Below are 22,385 nucleotides of genomic sequence, written 5' to 3' on the forward strand. Positions count from 1 at the left end.
GATCATTTGTTGACCCACGGATACGGGGGCCCGATAGGTCTCCGTATCCGTGGTTCAAAGGAACGCAGTTTTGGCCTCCCCAGGATGCTATAAGAGCATCCCGGGTGAGCCAGCAGTGCGGCTCGGAAAAGGGAAAGTTCATAATGGGTGTGGAGTTAGAGTCAGTAAAGGAGACAATTTATCATTCCAGAAAGAGAAAAAGTTGAAAGAAAGGATACTTTTTATTGGGGGATTGTTACAATGAAGCAAGAAAAGGAAAAGTTTCTGTATTGAAGCTGCTGCTAGAGCCACAGTCCCTTTGTCATCTTGAAAGTCTATGCTCCCAGGAACTGTGGAACTCCCTGCTGTGCGGTCAGATCAGCTTGAAGACAGGGGCCTGTGAGCTCATTCTCACATGGCTCAATACTATGGGCATCCTGGGTACAATATCTTGAGATTTCTCTGTCCAAAAGTGCTGGTGCTTCTCCAAAAGACAACTCCCAGGAGCCATGGCAGTTCAAGTGGCATCAATCTGTCTTAACTCTTCAGTGTAGATGCAGCTTTGTGGAATCTTATCTCACCACCTGATTTTTTTTTTTTGCTCTTTGTTGATCATTGGGCTGGTTTGGAAAGTTAAAGTTGGCAAAAAAGACAAGAGTGAGGCAATGGAAGGAATTTGAGTTAATTGGGATGAGTTTGGAAACAATAAGAGTGGGAGGAATTTAAGATATTTTCACGACTGGGGTGTGAAGAAACTATTTTTTGCAAAAAGCAAACAGGGGAAAGAATTTATAGCAGTGCGAGGCCCAGAAGCAAAAAGACCTTAGCTTTCTGATAAAGGAGCTCCCTTGGTTCTTCCATCATCAAAGCATGTCCAGCTTTCCCTCCAAAAACCACTATACAACAAATGCAAGGGCACACTAGGCTTGTGCAATCTGAGTAAATCTTGACCCATTTCGGTGTCCTTGCTTTCAGTGGGGACCCTGATCCATTTTTTTTTGGAGCCTTCCGAAATTGGGAGAGCAGATATCTGTTTTTGCTCTGGGGTGCCGAAAGATCTATTTTCTATTGGCTCATTATGGGGAGGGGCTTCCCAGGCTCCCCTTCCCATCATTTTAGGCATTTAAGCTGTTTCTACTCTAGAGGAGAGGCGCTCTGCTGCAGGCAGGTGCGTGCTTTAAGGAAGATTCTTACCCATTTCTACTCTAGAGGAGAGGCACTCAGCTGCAGGCAGGTGTGTGCTTTAAGTACGATTCTTACCTGTTTCTACTCTAGAGGAGAGGCACTCAGCTGCAGGCAGATGCGTGCTTTAGAGATGACTCTTACTTATTTCTACTCTAGAGGAGAGGCACTTAGCTGCAGGCAGGTGCGTGCTTTAGAGATGACTCTTACTTATTTCTACTCTAGAGGAGAGGCACTCAGCTGCAGGCAGGTGCGTGCTTTAGAGATGACTCTTACTTATTTCTACTCTAGAGGAGAGGCACTTAGCTGCAGGCAGGTGCGTGCTTTAAGGAAGCTTCTTACCTGTTTCTGCTCTAGAGGAGAGGCACTCAGCTGCAGGCAGGTGTGTGCTTTAGGGATGATTCTTACCTGTTTCTACTCTAGAGGAGAGGCACTCAGCTGCAGGCAGGTGCGTGCTTTAGGGATGATTCTTACCTGTTTCTACTCTAGAGGAGAGGCACTCAGCTGCAGGCAGGTGTGTGCTTTAGGGATGATTCTTACCTGTTTCTACTCTAGAGGAGAGGCACTCAGCTGCAGGCAGGTGCGTGCTTTAGGGATGATTCTTACCTATATCTACTCTAGAGAGGCACTCAGTTGCAGGCAGGTGCGTGCTTTAAGGAAGCTTCTTACCTGTTTCTACTCTAGAGGAGAGGCACTCAGCTGCAGGCAGGTGCGTGCTTTAAGGAAGCTTCTTACCTGTTTCTACTCTAGAGGAGAGGCACTCAGCTGCAGGCAGGTGCGTGCTTTAGGGATGATTCTTACCTATTTCTACTCTAGAGGAGAGGCACTCAGCTGCAGGCAGGTGCGTGCTTTAGGGATGATTCTTACCTATATCTACTCTAGAGAGGCACTCAGTTGCAGGCAGGTGCGTGCTTTAAGGAAGCTTCTTACCTGTTTCTACTCTAGAGGAGAGGCACTCAGCTGCAGGCAGGTGCGTGCTTTAAGGATGATTCTTACCTGTTTCTACTCTAGAGGAGAGGCACTCAGCTGCAGGCAGGTGCGTGCTTTAAGGAAGCTTCTTACCTGTTTCTACTCTAGAGGAGAGGCACTCAGCTGCAGGCAGGTGTGTGCTTTAAGGAAACGTCTTACCTGTGTCTACTCTAGAGGAGAGGCACTCAGCTGCAGGCAGGTGTGTGCTTTAAGGACGATTCTTATCTATTTCTACTCTGGTGGAGAGGTGCTTGGCTGCAGGCAGGCACTTTCTCCCTTGGGCCTGCAGGCTGCACGCACTCTTTCCAAGGCAAGGAGGTAAGTTCTGTTTCTTACTCTAGAGGAGAGGTGCTTGGATGCAGGCAGGCACTTGCTTTCTCTCCTGGGCTGCACCACACCAACAGCCACACACTCTTTCCAAGGCTAAAGAGGCTTCCCACTTCCAGGTAAGGAAGAGCAATGACCTCCTGGAAAAGGAGAGTAGTTTTCAGGGAATGAGAGTTTTCTTTTTGTTTGGATGGGGAGGGGGGTCGAAAAACAAAGGAGGAGCCGAGATCAGCTCCCGCTTGCTTTCGTGTTGAGCAGGTTTTTGTACCTGGAAGGCCCTTACCATTACAGGCTCCCGAAGTACTGAAGGTAACGAAAGAAATGGAGGAAACAGAAGAAACTAATTCCACGCACAAGTCTAGGGCACATCTCTTGCTTTTTCCATAAATGAAACTACATTATTTGTCCATTGGTGCAAGAGACCATTCACATACAATGCCTGGGTTATTCTTGCCCATTCTCCCTTTTCTTTAGAAGCTTAAGTATGTTTTCAACCCATTCAGGCTTATGAGGATATGATGAGAGCTGCAGGAAACTGAAGGTGGGCTCCGCTTCTAACTGGGAAAAATAACAACTTTGGAAGAGTTTGGGAAAAGCCAAATGAAAGAGTCCAGCTGGATTTTGTTTCTTTCCCCATTCATTTCGCTGCACGGGCTGCAAAAGCAGACTGGATGTTTGCTTCTGGTTCTCCTCAGATTCTCCTCCGCAGAAGAGTTTGGCACTATTTGCTCTTCCTTGCCTTTTGGCGATAGATTTCTTCTGTAAAAGGCCTGGGAAATACAAGGAAGGAAGGAAAGAATGAAGGAGGGAAATGGATGGGGAAAAATAGAAGGGACGGAGGGCAAAATAAATGGGCGTAAGGAAGAAAAGTTGGGAAGGAGGGAAGAAAGAAATAATAAAGGTGGAGGGAAGGACAGAAGGAAGGTGAAAGGGATGGACAGACAGAAGAGAGAGAGGGAGGGGAAAGGAAGAGCAGAAGGAAGAGAAAACGGATGAAGGGGGAAGAAAAGAGAAAAGAAGGAAGAAAAGAAAGCAAGAACCAAGGTGAAATGGATGTACAGAAAGATGAGAGGAAGAAAAAGCAGAAGGAGCAAGGTGAAATGGATGGACAAAAAGAGGGAGGAAGGAATCAAGGAAGAGCAAAAGGAAAGGAAAATGGATAGAAGGAGGGAAGAAAGGAGGAAAAAAGAGATGGACAAGAAGGGAGGAAGAATCAAGGTGAAAGTGATGGACAGAAAGAAGACAGAAGGAAAAGGAAGGAAGGAAGGAAGGAAGGAAGGGCAAAAAGAAGAGAAAACAAATGAAGGGAGGGAAGAAAGGAGGAAAGGAAGAAGAAAAGGAAGAAAAAAAGGAAGAAATAAACAAGGCAAAAATCGATGTACAGAAAGAAGGGAGGAAGAAAAGGTGGAAAGAGCAAGGTGGAATGGATGGACAGAAGGAGGAAGCAAGGAGGGAAGGGAGGTAGAAAAATGGATAGAAGGGGAGAAAGGGGGAAGCAAAAGAAGACAAGAAGGGAGGAAGAATCAAGGTGAAACGGATGGAAAGAAAGAAGAAAGAGAAACAAATATGAAGGAAAGAAGGAAAGGGCAAAGGAAGAGAAAACAGATGAAGGGAGGGAAGAAAGAAAGAAAGAAAGAAAGAAAGAAAGAAAGAAGGAAATGAGGAAGAAAATGAAGAAATAAGCAAGGTGAAATGGATGAACAGAAAGAGGAAGGAAGGAAGGAAATGGATAGAAGGAAGGATGGAGGAAGCAAAAGAAATGAACAAGAAGAAAGGAAGAATCAAGGTGAAATGGATGGATAGAAAAGAAGGGACAGAAGAAGGAAGGAAGGAAGGAAGGAAGGAAGGAAGGAAGGAAGGAAGGAGGAAGCAAAAGAAATGAACAAGAAGAAAGGAAGAATCAAGATTAAATGGATGGTTAGAAAGAAGGGACAGGAGAAGGAAAGAAGGAAGGAAGGAAGGAAGGAAGGAAGGAAGGAAGGTGGGAGGGAGGGAGGGAGGGAGAAACAAATGGAGAGAAAGATGAATTGAGAATCAAGGCAAAATGGTTGGATAGAAAGAAAAGAGGAAGGAAGGAAAGAAGGAAGGAAGGAAGGAAGGAAGGAAGGAAGGAAGGAAGGGGAAATGGACATGAAGAAGGGAGAGAAGGAAAGAAGGAAGGGTAAAAGGATTGGGGAAATGGATGGATGGAAAGAAGGAAGGGAGGAAAAGGAGAAAGGGAAAGGAAAGAAGGACAGAAAGAAGAAAGAGAGAGGGGGAGTGATTCAATCTCAGTTACTAGAAAGGTGAACTTCGTTCTCAGCTGTGGTGGCATCCTGGCCCCATCTTTTTGACCCCTGGGTCTGGCCCCAACTAAAATGTGTCCTCTAGAACACCATCAAAACAGAAAGGAGAGGCCTGCGCTGACCCTTGTGGCAATACAGCCCTGAACCAGATGTAAGCGGATGGCAGAAGACGGAGGAGTGGGCGCAATCATTGTGACACAACGTCTCCGTTCTGCAGTCTCCCAGCAGGATCTTTGCCCCATCTGTGGGTCTCATTCCAGTTCCCACTTGTTAGATTGACAGGTCCTTTTTATATCGGCACATAATTAATGCCATAAAACCCGAACCGCCTCGGGGTCAGAGCAGAAGCAGGGGTGAAAAACTCCCCCTTTCCATTCAACGTCTTGCCGAAGGAACTATGTTGAGTTGCCAACCTGCCATTAACCCAGTTTGAACCCAGATGTGTGGGCACCAGAGAGAAAGAAACACGTACTTTGCAAAAGTAGAACATATTTCTAAGGCATTGGGCCTTAGGTGGGTCGCTTCTAAACATTCCCATTGGGATCATCTAGCTAGGTGCCTATACACCGTAGAATGAATGCAGTTTGGTGTCACGTTAACTACGATGGCTCAAGACTATGGATAATGGGAGCTGTAGTTTGCACTCTTTGGCCAAGATGACAAAGACCATGCAAAACTGCACCTCCCCAGGATTCCAGAGCCTTGAGCCGTGGCAGTTCAAGTGGCAATCGATGCAATATTAGGATGAATTGCCACGGGCAAAACAGGACCATGGAATTAATCTTTCTTACCTCTAATTCTCTGACACTAAGGAATTATTTCTAATTATTTCATTGTCCGAGCAACTCACCCTTCATAGAGCAAAGCAATGGCATAGCAGAAGGCCACAACCGCCGTCAGGACCAGACCAGCCGGACTTGCATGCCTAGTTGGGAAAAAGACAAGAAAATAGAGGAAGGTAAAGATGTAAATATTTTCTTACTCCTATAATAATTCATAACATAAGGCCTTTCCAAACAACATAGTTATAGTGCTATAATTCCATATTAACTGCCATGACAATATCCCATTGAATGCTATGGCTTCTGGGGTGAAATTCTCACCAAACTACAAATCCCAGGATGCAGCCAAGGCTGTTGATGCAGAATCATTGTCCTATAGCCACACAGTGTTGAAGACGTCATAGCTATCAAATACGCGATACATTTCAAAGGGCGAAAGACAATACTTTTGAAGACAAATATACCACTCTCTTGAAAGTCCTTTAATCAAAATCCTCCCATTCTAAAAGCTTGTTTTAACAACAACAACAAACCTTATAGTTTGGAAGAGGCTTTATTTATTAAATAAATAATATATTTACAAGAGTAAAAGGCTGTATATTTTAAAGCAAATACACCAGTCCCTTGAATTCTGTTGCCAAAATCCTCCTGTTATAAACATACATCTGCTGGAATTATTATTGTTGTTGTTGTTGTTGTTGTTGTTGTTATTCTGACACAAAAACACAGTATGACACAGCAAGTGAGATATATATGCTTGATCTGTATTATTATTGTTGTTATTATTGTCCTGTACCAGGAGCTCCAACTTTATTTTCTTTCTGTTATCTGTTTGCAGTCATAGGGCAGGCCTCCTGTCCATCATAATTAAGCTTTGGTTCCGCCCCTTGTTCAGGGCTCTGGGAAGGAAAGGAGCCATTTTTGGGCAGTCTCACATAAGGAAGCTAAACTATAGGATGTAGACCAGCTCGTCCTGTAGAAAAGCTTCTTTTCTCAAGAACATCCGGGGAAACAGAAACAGAAATTCCAGGGAAAAGGTCCCAAGGCTCTGGCAGAGAGTTCACAGCCTCTCAGCCTCACAGCAAACAGAGGGAAAACAGCCCTGAAGTTCTCAAAGAATTCTCGGAGGGAGGACAGCACTACAGATCCACAGAACTCCATCTGAAATATCTTCAAGCCTCGGCTGGTAGGTCTACTCGATACCCAGATGCATTTGGAATCGGTAGTAGGACCCACACCGATGAGGCATAGATAGTAAAAAGCCTGAGAGAGGTTAAAAAGGGTTTTTCCTACAGAGAAAGTTAATCAAAGTCAGGTACCAGTCCATTGAGGACTAGACTAAGAAAACCTTGAAGTGTTGTTTGAACCACTGAAGATTTGTTGTTTGTTCCATAATAAAGACTTTGTTGTATCATTAAAGACTCTAAAGACCATCACTTCAGAAAAATCCCTGAGAACCTCTCTTTGAGGCGCCATGGCTTCCCGCTGGGCTTAAAGTATACGTCCTATAGAAAAGACAGCTGTTACAGGCCCAGAGCGCGACAGAACAATTATTATTATTATTATCATCATCATCATCATCAGAGTCTGGATGTCTATCTGTCAGGAGGGCTTGGAAGTGTCTTCCTGCTATTTATTTGAAACACGACAAGATGAGTCCACAGCAGACAAGATCACTCTGCTGGCTGTTGTATTGGTTCACACGTTGGACACTTCCTAAGTGTCTAGGACTGTGTGATGTATTGGCGAATAATGCGTGCAGATCCCAGTAGAGTGGCTTTTTGCAGCTGGCAGGTGGTAATTTTGTCAGTGCCTATTGTGTTTAAGTGCAAGCCAAGGTCTTTAGGCACTGCACCCAGTGTGCTGATCACCACTGGGACCACCTTGACTGGCTTGTGCTAGGGCCTTTGCAGTTCGATCTTTAAATCCTTGTATCATGTCAGCTTTTCCAGTTGTTTCTCTTCAGTCCTGCTGTCACCTGGGATTGCAGCATCAACGATCCATACTTTGTGTTTTAATACGACCATGAGGTCAGGAGTATTGTCAGGAGTATTGTGCTCCAAAACTCTGTCTGTCTCAATTCGGAAGTCCCAGAGTAGTTTGACGTGTTCATTTCTGTAACCTTTTCAGGCTTGTGATCCCACTAGTACTTTGTTGCAGACAGATGGTATTTGTGGCACAAGTTCCAATGAATCATCTGAGCAACGGTGTTATGCCTCTGCTTGTAGTCTGTCTGCGCGATCTTCTTGCAGCAGCTGAGGATGTGATCTATTGTTTTATCTGCTCCCTCGCAGAGTGTACACATGGGATCTGTCATCAACTTTTCAATCCTGGTGTTATTGTTGTTGTTGTTGAGTCACCGTAAGTTTTCTGGGCTGTACGACCATGTTCCAGAAGTATTCCAGAAGTATTCTCGCCCACATCTATGGCAGGCATCCCCAGAGGTTGTGAGGTCTGTTAGAAACTAGGCAAGTGGGGTTTATATATCTGTGGAATGATGTCCTGGGTGGGAGAAATAACTCTTGTCTGTTTGAGGCAATGAATATTGCAATTGTCTACTTTGATTAGCCTTGAAGCTTCAAAGCTTGGCTGCTGCCTACTATTTAATGCTAACCAAGTCGGCCAATTGCAATACTCATATCTGCCTCATACAGATAACAGTTCTCCCATCCTGGACATTCCACCTCACTTGCCTAGTTTCCAACATTCAAGAGAGAATGCTTTTGGAACACGGCGATACAGTCTGGAAAACTCACAGCAACCCAGTGATTCCGGCCATGAAAGCCTTTGACAACACGTTGTTGTTATTGTTGCTGTTGTTGTTGTCAGCCTCCTAATATGGAAAGGGCCATAGTTATTCAATAAATGCATGTTTCATTTGAAAACAACACACTCCAGTTCTAATAATGATAGTAGCACCACCAGGATCATAGAACAGGAAGGAAGAGAACATTCTTGCTTTTTGGGGGGACACAAAGGCCACCACTGGGAAGACCCCATCTCATGTGTTCCCATAAGAGAAGGGACCCGATATCTTTGGGATATACAGTTTTCCAGTTGGTCAGCATCCGAGCTCTGTATGATGGTAACATCCATTAGCCTCTGGACCTAATTGGGTCATCTGCCTTTTCTCTTTCTTACTCATGGTGGGTTAAACAATGAGATTTCCCTTGCCGAAGAGGGAGATTAGGTAGGTGACTTAAGAGCTGAAAAGACGGTTATATAAGACCGGGATGACAGGGATGATGAATCTGCAGAAATGTAGGCCAAGCTGAAAGACGGAAAGGTGATTTGTAGCGTACCCAAGGCTGCCCTGGTTCTGTGAGTCCGTCTCTATAGAGCAGGCATGGGCAAACTTTGGCCGTCCAGGTATTTTGGACTTCAACTCCTACAGTTCCTAATAGGGCAGAGAGTTCCCCTGCTGAACAGCTCTCATAGTCAGGAAGTTCTTCCTAAGGTTCAGGTGGAATCTCCTTTCCTGTAGTTTGGAGCCATTGTTCTGCATCCTAATCTCCATGGCAGCAGAAAATAAGCTTGCTCCCTATGACTTCCCCTCACCTATTTATGTATGGCCCTCATCACATCTCCTCTCAGCCTTCTCTTCTGCAGGCTAAACATGCCCAGCTCTTTAAGCCGTTCCTCATAGGGCTTGTTCTCCATACCCTTGATCATTTGAGTCACCCTCCTCTGGACACATTCCAGCTTGTCAACATCTCCCAGAATTGGACACAGTGCAATTCCAGGTAAAGTGGTCTGACCAAGGCAGAATAGAGGGGTAGCATTACTTCCCTGGATCTAGACACTAGACTCCTATTGATGCAGGCCAAAATCTCACTGAGCTACATTTGGGATGTGGAGAGGCAAAAGTACTCCTTTGGCAGACTTATAACTCCTATGATTCCATAGCATTGAGCCATAATCCATTACGCAGGACAAAATCCCATTGGCTTTTTTTTAACTGCCAATCCAAAAGGCAACCCTTTATTTTAGGGATAATAATAATAATAATAATAATAATAATACTTTATTTGCACCACCTGACATCTGCCGGGAAGTAGCAGCCAATAGTGAAAGGACCAAGGCAGTGATTTCTCCAGCTCATCCCCTGTTTGGATATCAGCCAGCACGTCAACGACTTAAATCAAGAAATAGTTTTCTAAGATCTACAGAGACACTCGCTGGAACACCTCAGCAAGTGAGAGTCCAAAAGTGGCAGGCTCAAACCCAGAACCTCAATCAATGGCTGATGCCAAATGAGAGACTCCCTCCTGGGCACACAGAAGACTGGGCGACTTGGAAGGCGCTGAACAGACTGTGCTCTGGCACCACGAGATGCAGAGCCAACCTTCAGAAATGGGGCTACAAAGCGGAATCCACGACATGCGAGTGTGGAGAAGAGCAAACTACAGACCACCTGCTGCAATGCAACCTGAGCCCTGCCACATGCACAATGGAGGACCTTCTTGCGGCAACACCAGAGGCACTCCAAGTGGCCAGATACTGGTCAAAGGACATTTAATCAACTACCAAGCTTGCAAACTTTGTGTTTTGTCTGTCTGTTTGTTTTAGTTAAAAATGCAATACATACGTTTGGCTGCTGACGACACGATAAATAAATAAATAAATACCGGGGGTGGACCGCTCCCTGTAATTCGCACCAGTTAGTAATCTGGCTGACACTCGTTGGACAAATTGAAGTTTCTGGGCCGTCTTCAAGAGCAGCCCCACGTAGAGTGCATTGCAATAATCCGATCTAGAGGTAACTAAGGCGTGGACCTCCTTGGCCAAATCCGACTCCAGATGCCATTGATGTCCACCGATTGCCTATGTAGTGGCACCTGAAAAGCTAAGCCTGGCTTTGCCATTTTAGATACGGCACACCTTGACTTGACATCGAACCTTGACATGACCAGTTTGCATAAGGTTTTAGGATGCCATTTGCCAGTTTATATAACATTTGACAACGACCTCGTAAAGTATTATAAAAACTGGCAAAATCAAGTGTTTGCTGTCAAGTCAAGAAAAGGGTGTGTCATATATACCTAATATGGCTTGAATTCAAACCTTGATTTTTTTCCCTGGACAAACTTTGGTTCTCTAGGTGTTTTGGACTCCAATTCCCACAATTCCTGGCCTCAGGCCCCTTCCTTTTCCCCCTCAGCCGCTTAAGCGGCTGAGGGGGAAAAGGAAGGGGCCTGAGGCCAGGAATTGTGGGAATTGGAGTCCAAAACACCCGAAGGGCTCAAGTTTGCCCATGCCTGGACCATGCTATATATAATGAGATCTGGATGCCATATATAACGGGACCGTTTTGGGAAAAATTGGTCCATTTGGAGAGGTGACAACCATGGAACAAGCTGTTCTCTCGATCCGTCTTTCAATATTATTTTTCATTTCGGTATGATCTTTCATCCTGCTTCGATTGAGACTCAACCTGCTTTGGGTATTGTTTTGATCGGACCGAAAAACCACTCCGAAAGTGGGTCACAAATGGAAATGAGGGCGACTTAGAAGAGGCCGCAGCGATGATTCAAAGAGGAGGACTGTATATGTGACTCAAGAGGCAGCATCATGCCAGGGAGTGGGGTGCCGCTGCGGAGACAAAACATGTAAACACCGGAGACAAATAATAAGGCCAAGCTGCAGAAGTAAACACTTCAGGTTGAAATGAGTGCGGACTCCGCGGCGTTACGACGAGGAGAGAATCGCCCTGTGGTTTGTTATGCTAAGGCAGAACGCAGGGCAAAAGTAGGCTAAAGACAATATTCAGAACCGGAAGGGGTGAATCACAGGGTTATAGCATTGGAAAGGGTCTCCAGAGGCCATCCAGCCCAGGACTTTTGAGGTCCAAGTGGATTGCGTGTGCGATCTACACCTTTGAATGAATGCCGTTTGATAACATTTTCTCATTCAGGGGATGGAAGTTGGGTAATAATAATAATAATAATAATAATAATAATAATAATAATAACAACAATACACAAATTTCTCATTTAAGAGGTGGAAGTTGGATAATAATAATAATAATAATAATAATAATAATAATAATAATGAGTTGCTGTGAGTTTTCTGGGCTGTATGACCACGTTCCAGAAGCATTCTCTCCTGATGTTTTGCTCACATCTATGGCAGGCCCCCGGTGGCGCAGTGCGTTAAAGCACTGAGCTGCTGAGCTTGTTGATCGAAAGGTCGCAGGTTCAATTCCGGGGAGCGGCGTGAGCTTCCGCTGTCAGCCCTAGCTTCTGCCAACCTAGCAGTTCGAAAACATGCAAATGTGAGTAGATCAATAGGTACCGCTCCGGCGGGAAGGTAACGGCGCTCCATGCAAGTCATGCTGGCCACATGACCTTGGAGGTGTCTACGGACAACGCTGGCTCTTCGGCTTAGAAATGGAGATGTGCACCACATCCCAGAGTCAGACACGACTGGACTTAATGTCAGGGGACTACCTTTACCTTTACCTATGGCAGGCATACTCAGAGGTTGTGAGGTCTGTTGGAAACTAGGCAAGTGGGAGTATACATATTTGTGGAATGTCCAGAGTGCGAGAAAGAACTCTTGTCTATTGGAGGCAAGCATGAATGTTGCAACTGGCCAGCTTGATTAGCACTGATGATTAGCACTAGTGATTAGCACTTCTTTGATTAGCACTTTGATTCGCTCAAATCTATGGCAAGCATCCCCAGAGGTTGTGAGGTCTGTTGGAAACTAGACAAGTGGAATTTATATACCTGTAGAATGTCCAGGGTGGGAGAAAGTACTCTTATCTGTTGGAGGCAACCGTGAATGTTGCAATTGGCCACCTTGATTAGCAATAACCTTCTAGCGTCATAGCCTGGCTGCTTCCTGCAGGGGGATCACTTCCTAGAACTGGAAAGTAAATTCCAGGCAGGAAACAATCATGGCTAGCTAACACCTCCTAACCAAGGATTCCCCCAAGCAGGAAGCAGCCAGGCTTTGAAGCTGCAAGGCCATTCAATGCTAATCAAGGTGGTCAATTGCCACAGTTACACTTGCCTCAAGTAGACAAGAGTTCTTTCTCCTACCCTGCAGTTGGGTAGTAGTAGTAGTAATAATAATAATAATAATAATAATAATAATAATAGGTTGTTGTAGGTTTTTTCGGGCTATATGGCCATGTTCTAGAGGCATTCTCTCCTGACGTTTTGCCTGCATCTATGGCAAGCATCCTCAGAGGTAGTGAGGTCTCACTATCTCTGAGGATGATTGCCATAGATGCAGGCAAAACGTCAGGAGAGAATGCCTCTAGAACATGGCCATATAGCCTGAAAAAACCTACAACAACCCAGTGATTCTGGCCATGAAAGCCTTCGACAATACATAATAATAATACATCACCTTCTCATTTAAGAGATGAACGCTGGGTAATAATAATAATAGTTTGGTAAGTTGCATGATGATGATGATGATGATGGTGACGATAGTGATGAACATAATAATAATAATAATAATGATAAATACACCTTCAAATGAATGCCATTTGACATCATTTCCTCATTTAAGAGATGGAAGATGGGTAATAATAATAGCAGCTTGGTAACGATAATAATGACAATGATAATAGTAATAGTAATAATAATAATAATAATAATAATAGGGTGAGAATGATGATACACCATTTTCTTATTTAGGAGATGGAAGTTGGGTAATAACAACAACAACAACAACAACAACAATAATACACCTTTGAATGGATGCCATTTGATGCCATTTTCTCATTTAAGAGAAAGTTGGGTAATAATAATAATAATGATAATAATAATAATACACCTTTGAATAAATGTCGTTTGACTCCATTTTCTCATTTAAGAGAAAGTTGGGTAATAATAATAATAATAATAATAATAATAGATGACTATGGGTACCATTTGGACCTTTGCTATGGGATTCTGGTAGTTCCAGTTCACTCTTCCCTGCCACAGAGTGCTGGTGCCCTTCCCAATCTACAAATCCCATGGGAGTCCAAATGGTATCAAACTGTATTAATTCGAAGTTGTAGATGTATCCAAAGTCTCTTATGGGGAGATGACCTATGGGGAGGAGCCCATTGTTGGCTCTACGGAGCCAAGACCATGAGAGTTCAAGGGGTGTCAACCCATATCAATTCTACAATGTAGATTAGGCATGGGCAAACTTTGGCCCTCCAAGTGTTTTGGACTTCAACTTCCACAATTCCTAACAGCCGGTAGGCTGTTAGGAATTGTGGGAGTTGAAGTCCAAAACACTTGGAGGGCCAAAGTTTGCCCATGCCTGATGTAGATGCACCCTTAGAGAGTTAAAAAATATTATTTCCCCACCAAAAATGGGAATGATGGTACCCAAGACCGAAGGATGCATAGATTGTCTATAGATTGTCATTCTGGCTCGTCTTTTTCCCTTTATCCTACCTTTTCCTTTGACTTTAAAAAGGAGTCAGAATATGAAGCCCAGGAAATCGGATACGTTCCACAAGTGCCTTTCGTGAGGTCACCCAGAACATGTTCTTGTTGGGATGGAAGGAAACAGCCTTGGTTTGTGGGCGTCATGGAGACCGTGATTGAATTGTCCAGAAGGGCAGATGGGAGGGTAACCACAATTAGGAGAAAATTGGTGCCTTTTTTGTAAAGGCAGGAAGAATATTTGGAAATAATTTCCAAAATTGTTTAAGAAAGATTTGAGAAATTATATAATGATACTACTAGAAATATCTATCCTTGTCTCACACCTGCATCTGCATCATCCGGCTTGGAAATGCGGCGAACACGACAGAAAGTCCTGTTCTGAATTCAAGTCCAAGAGGATTAAGCAGCTTTCCTTTCTTTTCTTTTTTTGCTGGCTTTGGCGCCATTATTACATAAGATCCTTCTTCGAAAAGGTCAAATCAGTATTAATCAGCTGCCCAAGTAACCTGGAGAAGAGAAGCATCGCGAGGCTTCGAGAGGCAAGAAAGAAGGGGAAGGTGGCTGCATTTATGTTTTGCTCCATTTTCAGGAATTTGAGGGTGCCTCTACATTGCAGAAATAATGCAGTTTGACACCACTGAAGTCCCCTTAGTAGAGGAGATGACGGAACTAAAGAGATTGATGGATGGATAGCCAGATAGAGGGATTATTGGATGGATGGATGGATGGATGGATAAATAGATATAGATAGATAAATAGATAGATAGATAGATAGATTATTGGATGGATGGGATAGGTAGGTAAGTCGGTAGGTAGGTAGGTACATGGATGACTGGATGGATTGATTGATTATTGGATGGATGGAATAGGTAGGTGAGTAGGTAGGTAGGTGGGTAGGTACATGGATGACTGGATGGATTGATTGATTATTGGATGGATGGAATAGGTAGGTAAGTCGGTAGGTAGGTGGGTAGGTACATGGATGACTGGATGGATTGATTGATTATTGGATGGATGGAATAGGTAGGTGAGTAGGTAGGTAGGTGGGTAGGTACATGGATGACTGGATGGATTGATTGATTATTGGATGGATGGAATAGGTAGGTGAGTAGGTAGGTAGGTGGGTAGGTACATGGATGACTGGATGGATGGATGGATGGATTATTGGATGGATGGGATAGGTAGGTAAGTCGGTAGTTAGGTACATGGATGACTGGATGGATTGATTGATTATTGGATGGATGGGATAGGTAGGTAAGTGGGTAGGTAGGTAGGTAGATAGATAGATGGATGACTGGATGGATGGATAGATAGATAGATAGATAGATAGATAGATAGATAGACAGATGATTGGATGGATGGATGGATGGATGGATGGATGGATGGATGGATATATATATATATATATATATATATATAATTGGAATAGGTAGGTGAGTAGGTAGGTAGGTGGGTAGGTACATGGATGACTGGATGGATTGATTGATTATTGGATGGATGGAATAGGTAGGTGAGTAGGTAGGTAGGTGGGTAGGTACATGGATGACTGGATGGATGGATTATTGGATGGATGGGATAGGTAGGTAAGTCTGTAGTTAGGTACATGGATGACTGGATGGATTGATTGATTATTGGATGGATGGGATAGGTAGGTAAGTGGGTAGGTAGGTAGGTACATGGATGACTGAATGGATTGATTGATTATTGGATGGATGGGATAGGTAGGTAAGTCGGTAGGTAGGTGGGTAGGTACATGGATGACTGGATGGATTGATTGATTATTGGATGGATGGAATAGGTAGGTGAGTAGGTAGGTAGGTGGGTAGGTACATGGATGACTGGATGGATTGATTGATTATTGGATGGATGGAATAGGTAGGTGAGTAGGTAGGTAGGTGGGTAGGTACATGGATGACTGGATGGATGGATGGATGGATTATTGGATGGATGGGATAGGTAGGTAAGTCTGTAGTTAGGTACATGGATGACTGGATGGATTGATTGATTATTGGATGGATGGGATAGGTAGGTAAGTGGGTAGGTAGGTAGGTAGGTAGATAGATAGATGGATGACTGGATGGATGGATAGATAGATAGATAGATAGATAGATAGATAGACAGATGATTGGATGGATGGATGGATGGATGGATGGATGGATGGATGGATGGATATATATATATATATATATATATATATATATATATATATATATATATAATTGGATAGGTAGTTAGGCGGGTGGGTGAGTGGATAGATAGATAGATAGATAGATAGATAGATAGATAGAGATGATTGCATGGATGGGTGGATGGATGGATTGATTATTGTTTGGATAGGTAGGTACGTAGATGACTGGATGAATAGATAGATAGATAGATAGATAGATAGATAGATAGATAGATAGACAGATGATTGGATGGATGGGTGGATGGATAGATAATGATTGGATGGATGGATAGAGAGAGAGAGATAAATAGATAGATAAGATTATTAAATGGATGGATTAGGTAGGCAGGTGGATGGATGGATTGATTATTGGATGGACAGTTGGATAGGTAGGTAGGTAGATGGATGACTGGATGAACAGATAGATAGATAGATAGATAGATAGATAGATAGATAGATCATTGGATGGATAGATGGATAGACAGACAGATCGATAGAGGACAAGAGGACTAAATATTTAGCTTCCCAAAGCAAAAGACAAAATGGTACCCAAAGCCAGGTCTATCATTATCATTATCATTATCATTATCATTATCATTATTGTATTTATTATATTTATCCCCCCATTTTCATCTCTTAAATGAGACTTGGCAACACCGAGCTGCTCCTGGATTATATAGGACAAAAGAATGCAATGGACGTGGCACCTTTTGCAATTTTTTTGCATTATTTAGAAGTCCTTGGCGATGACAAAGAGTCAGAGATTATCATTAATTCATCCTCGGCAGCTAGGATTTCAATTGGGTCACCTTGGAAATAAAGATCCTGCCAGATACACCAGGATTTGGGATATTTCATGGTGACATAGACTGATGACATCAGAGCAACAGAGGACTTAATCTTTGGGAGAAGGTTTCCATGCTTAAAACTAGCAAGAGTCGCAGTTTCTTAATCTAGGGGTACACTGGAGAATAAATACAGTTTGACACCACTTGAACTGTCCTGGCTCAATCCCATAGAATCCTGGGAGTTGTAGTTTTGCAAAGTCTTGAGTGACAAGTATAACCATCTCCCCCGTCCCCACATGACTCACATCAGAGACCATCCAAGGTAGACAATGGTGCTTCCCCAGTACATGGGGTTGTCCAAGACGCTGAAGGGGAAGCCGGTCACCTTTGCTTCCATTAGGATGCCAAAGTAGTCCCCTAGAAGCCAAAAAGACAAATATTTTAGCTAAGGACTTGAAACATCAAATGCCGGAGCAGACCAAAGATCCATCCAGAGCTTCGAAAGGTTTGGGGATCTATTCTGTAGAATAGGCATGGGCAAACTTTGGTCCTCCAGGTGTTTTGGACTGAGGGGGAAAGGGAAAGGGCCTGAGGCTGTTAGGAGTTGTGGGAGTTGAAGTTCAAAACACCTGGAGGGCCAAAGTTTGCCCATGCCTGCTGTAGAATGAATGCAGTTTCACATATTTATACATGGCCCTCATCATGTCTCCTCTCCTCCTTCTCTTCTGCAGGCTAAACATGCTCAGTTCTTTCAGCCGCTCCTCATAGGGCTTGTTCTCCAGACCCCTGATTATTTGAGTTGCCCTCCTCTGGACACCTTCCAGCTTAGAGTCAACATCTCCCTTGAATTGTGGTGCCCAGAATTGGACACAGTGTGATTCCAGGTGTGGTCTGGACCAAGGCCGAACAGAGCATGGGGAGCATGACTTCCCTAAATCTAGACACTAGACTCCTATTTATGCAGGCCAAAATCCCATTGACTTTTTAAGCTGTCGCATGACATTGTTGGCTCATGCTCACCTTCCTCCCCATGAGGACTCCAAGATCTTTTTCACACGTCCTGCTCTCGAGCCAGGCATCGTCCCCCATTCTGTCTCTTTGCATTTCCTTTTTTCTGCCTAAGTGGAGTATTTTGCATTTGTCCCTGTTGAACATTATCGTGTTAGTTTTGGCCAATCATCTCTCTAATCTGCCAAGATGGTTTTGAATTCTGCTCCTGTCTTCTGGAGTATTGGCTATCCCTCCCAATTTGGTGTCATCTGCAAACGTGATGATCCTGCCTTCTAACCCTTCCTCTAAGTCAGGGTTTCCCAACCTGGGGGTCGGGACCCCTGGGGGGGTCGCGAGGGGGTGTCAGAGGGGTCGCTGAAGCCCATCACAAAACACAGTATTTTCTGGTAGGAAGTTCAATCCCAATTATATCGTTTGTGTGTAATTCTCTTTGATTATAGGTGAACTATAAATCCCAGCAACTACAACTCCCAAATGTCAAGGTCTATTTTCCCCAAACTCCACCAGTGTTCATGTTTGGGAATATTGTGTATTCGTGCCAAGCTTGGTCCAGAATTATCATTATTTGAGTCCACAGTTCTCTCTAGATGTAGGTGAACTACAACTCCAAAACTCAAGGTCAATGCTCACCAAACCCTTCCAGTAATTTCTGTTGGTCATGGGAGTTCTTTGTGCTAAGTTTGCTTCATTTGTTCAATTTCATCGTTGGTGAAGTTCAGAATGCTCTTTGGTTGTAGGTGTACTATAAATCCCAGCAACTGCAACTCCCAAATGACAAAACAATCCCCACCAGTATTCAAATTTGAGCGTATTGGGCATTTGTGCTAAATTTGGTCCAGTGAAAATAATTTAATGGTTGGGGTCTCCACAACATAAGGAACTGTATTAAGGTGTCACGGCATCAGGAAGGTTGAGAACCACTGCTCTAAGTAATTAAGAAAGATGTATAAATATGTGAGAGGAAGCCACAGGGAGGAGGGAGCAAGGTTGTTTTCTGCTTCCCTGGAGACTAGGACGCGGAACAATGGCTTCAAACTACAAGAGAGGAGATTCCATCTGAACATGAGGAAGAACTTCCTGACTGTGAGAGCCGTTCAGCAGTGGAACTCTCTGCCCCGGAGTGTGGTGGAGGCTCCTTCTTTGGAAGCTTTTAGACAGAGGCTGGATGGCCATCTGTCAGGGGTGATTTGAATGCAATATTCCTGCTTCTTGGCAGGGGGTTGGACTGGATGGCCCATGAGGTCTCTTCCAACTCTTTGATTCTATGATTCTATGATCTATGTTGAACAGGACCGGGCCCAGGACAGAACCCTCAATTAACTCAACCATTTTGCACTTGCAATTCAACCCTTCCAATTTTGCATTTGACCCCACAAATTGCATGCAACTGAACCCCAGAATTGAATGCACCATCCAATTTAGCACCTAAGCATCAAATCCAACCATTTGCAAGCAACTGAACCCCAAAATTGAATGAAGTGCATACTGACAGAAACAAAAACATTTTGCACTTGCAATTGAACCCCAACTGCAAATTTTCATTCAATGGAACCCTGCAATTGAATGAACTCCCCGGTTTTCCCCTTCCAATTGGACCCCAAGATTTTTACCCCCATATCCTCAATATGTTTCTGCATATCGGTGAAAAAAAAACAATCATTGTTATTGTGCAGCAATCTCAAAGCCAATGTTCGAACTCCGACATTTGTAAGGCTGACTCAGCAGGTTGTCAACGCCATCACCAAGCAACAGGCAAGGCATGATTTCTAAAGTTTTCTGCTGTGTCATTATCCCACTTGGCCAGTTTGGGGACAGAAAAACAATGGGATGAGGGCCATTCATTCTCTGAGCTTCAAGCCGGGTGGCCTTTTTCTGGCACAGTGTGGGGCCAAAGCGATTGCAGATCTGGCCCTGGGTAGTAATGCACGTAAATTATAGCGTGTTGCACTTTGTGCAAATGTCAATTCCGAGTCATGTCAACTTCACACTGATTGAGGTGGGGGCAGTAGAAGGCTAAAACAATGGGGGACCGTGCTATAAGTGCCCATTGTAATTTCAGCACAAAGCACTTCTCCGACTCAAAGGCACTTTAGAAGCCATCCATTCATTTCGCACCGCTCCCTCTCTAATTTGACTTAAAGGGTTTGATAAGCCGCCCTTTTCATTCAAAGTGAAGCAGAGAGAAAAAGAAGAAGTGGAAACTGGTATTTGTAAGCTATGCAAGGGAATGTCGGAAGCTCAGAAAAGCCAGTGCTGTTGTTGCAAGGTCAGGGACTGTGCCGAATATTTATTTATTTATTTATTTATTTATTTATTTATTTATTTATTTGGGGTTCGTTTACCCTGCCCTTCTCACCCCGAAGGGGACCCAGGGCGGCTTACACAGTAAAGGCACGATTAGATGCCTGCATCACAACAATCATCACAAATTACAATAAATTCACAGTTACCAACAGCTTCATGCATTATTCCAATAAAATCAATAAAATCAATAAAATCAATACAAACCTAATTCCTCCCTTACATTGTCAGTGTTTGCTGTCTCATAGATCTGCTTTTAATACCATTTCGTCAATCCTGCTGGTCTTTAATTGCCTGGTTGCCCAAAGGCCTGGTCCCATAACCAAGTCTTCACCCTCCTCCTGAAGGAGAGGAGGGATGGTGATGCTCTGATTTCCCCGGGGAGTGAGTTCCACAGGTGTGGGGCCACCACCGAGAAAGCCCTGCTCCTCGTCCCCACCAGCCTCACTTGTGAGAGTGGTGGTGTCGAGAGCAGGGCCTCCCCAGATGATCTCAAACTCCGAGGTGGGACGTAGCGGGAGATACGTTCTGACAGATACACTGGACCGGAACCGTACAGGGTTTTATAGGTCAAGACCAGCACCTTGAATTGTGCTCGGAACTGAACTGGCAGCCAGTGGAGCTGGCATAGCAGGGGGGTGGTGTGCTCCCTGTATGTCGCCCCAGTGAGCAATCTGGCTGCCGCTCGCTGGACTAGTTGAAGTTTCCGAACAGTCTTCAAGGGCAACCCCACGTAGAGAGCGTTGCAGTAGTCTATTCGGGATGTAACAGTAGTCTATTGCAGTAGTCGTTGCAGTAGTCTATTTGGAATAAAGGATGCCAGTCCAAAAAAGGCACTCCTTCTATTCATGTATGATTGTATTCTATCCAAATTGACTTCTTAATTTGATCATCTTTACTCTCGTGGCTTGTTCTCGGTTTTTGCAGCTCTTCTGATGTCTGAGGTGGAGTATCCATTGGCCTGGAGAGCCCAGTTTAGGTGGTTCAGGAGAAGGTGGGGTTCGCAGATTCTTTTTGCACGGTCTGCCAAGGCTTTAATGGTGCTTCTTTTTGACTTGGGTGATGGTTGGAGTTTTTATGTAGATATCTATTCATGTGTGTTGGTTTTCTGTAGACGGTGTGACCCAGTTGTTGATCTGGTTTGCGGATGACTAGGACATCTAGAAAAGGCAGTCTTCCTTCATTTTCTTTTTCCATGGTGAATTGGATGTTTGGGTGGATGCTGTTAAGATGTTCCAGGAACCTGTTGAGTTCTTCTCCTCCATGGCTCCAAATGGTGAAGGTGTCATCCACATATCTGATCCATATCGTGGGCTTTTTGGTTGCTGTTTCCAGGGCTTGTTTTTCAAAGTGTTCCATGTAGAAATTAGCTATGACCGGGCTGAGAGGGCTCCTCATAGCTACTCCTTCTTTCTGTTCATAGAACTCATTGTCCCACTGAAAGTAGCTGGTGGTGAGGCAATGGTGAAACAGAGCTGTGATGTCTTCTTTCAACCAGAGAAGTCAGCCATAGCAGAGCACCTGATGAACCAACCTGGACACAGCATATTATCTGAGAACACAGAAGAGGCATTTTCTCCTGACGTTTCGCCTGCATCTATGGCAAGCATCCTCTGAGGTAGTGAGGTCTGTTGGAACTAGAACAATGGGTTTATATATCTGTGGAATGACCAGGGTGGGACAAAGGACTCTTGTCTGTTGGAGCTAGGTGTGAATGTTTCAACTGACCACCTTGATTAGCATTTGATTGCCTGGCAGTGCCTGGAGCAATCTTTTGTTGAGAGGTGATTAGATGTCCTTGTTTGTTTCCTCTCTGTTGTTGTGCTGTTCTAATTTTTGAGTTTTTAAAATACTGGTAGCCAGATTTTGTTCATTTTCATGGTTTCCTCTTTTCTGTTGAAATTATCCACATGCTTGTGGATTTCAATGGCTTCTCTGTGTAGTCTGACATGGTGGTTGTTGGAGTGGTCCAGCAGTTCTGTGTTTTCAAATAATATTCTGTGTCCAGGTTGGTTCATCAGGTGCTCTGCTATGGTTGAAGTAGTCTGCAATGCCTTTCATGTTCCTTGATTCGTGTTTGGGCGCTGTGTTTGGTGGTCCCTATGTAGACTTCGACAACACAAGGCCATTAAATGCTAATAAAGGTGGCCAATTGCAACATTCACTCTCACAACCACCATGTCAGACTACAC

At 44.0% G+C, this 22,385-nt stretch overlaps 1 protein-coding gene across 4 annotated transcripts in view; it reads right to left on the reverse strand.

Moving 5' to 3' along the window:
• Nucleotides 1-202: 202 nt before the first annotated feature.
• The window catches only part of LOC132782122 (phosphatidylethanolamine N-methyltransferase), a 94,802-nt gene continuing 72,619 nt past the window's right edge, over nt 203-22,385 (reverse strand). For 3 of the 4 annotated variants that reach the window (XM_067473653.1, XM_067473654.1, XM_067473652.1), the window contains 3 exons: nt 17,187-17,298; nt 5,593-5,667; nt 203-3,227 (listed from right to left, as the gene is read on the reverse strand). In XM_067473653.1, coding sequence (XP_067329754.1) covers nt 3,179-3,227; nt 5,593-5,667; nt 17,187-17,298 — 236 coding nt within the window. In that variant the 3' untranslated portion in view covers nt 203-3,178. Of the gene's footprint in view, nt 3,228-5,592; nt 5,668-17,182; nt 17,299-22,385 lie in introns of those variants that run through there. The other variant, XM_067473655.1, reaches the window with a different exon arrangement.

This window comes from Anolis sagrei, chromosome X, assembly GCF_037176765.1.
Source record: "Anolis sagrei isolate rAnoSag1 chromosome X, rAnoSag1.mat, whole genome shotgun sequence".
NCBI lineage: Eukaryota > Metazoa > Chordata > Lepidosauria > Squamata > Dactyloidae > Anolis > Anolis sagrei.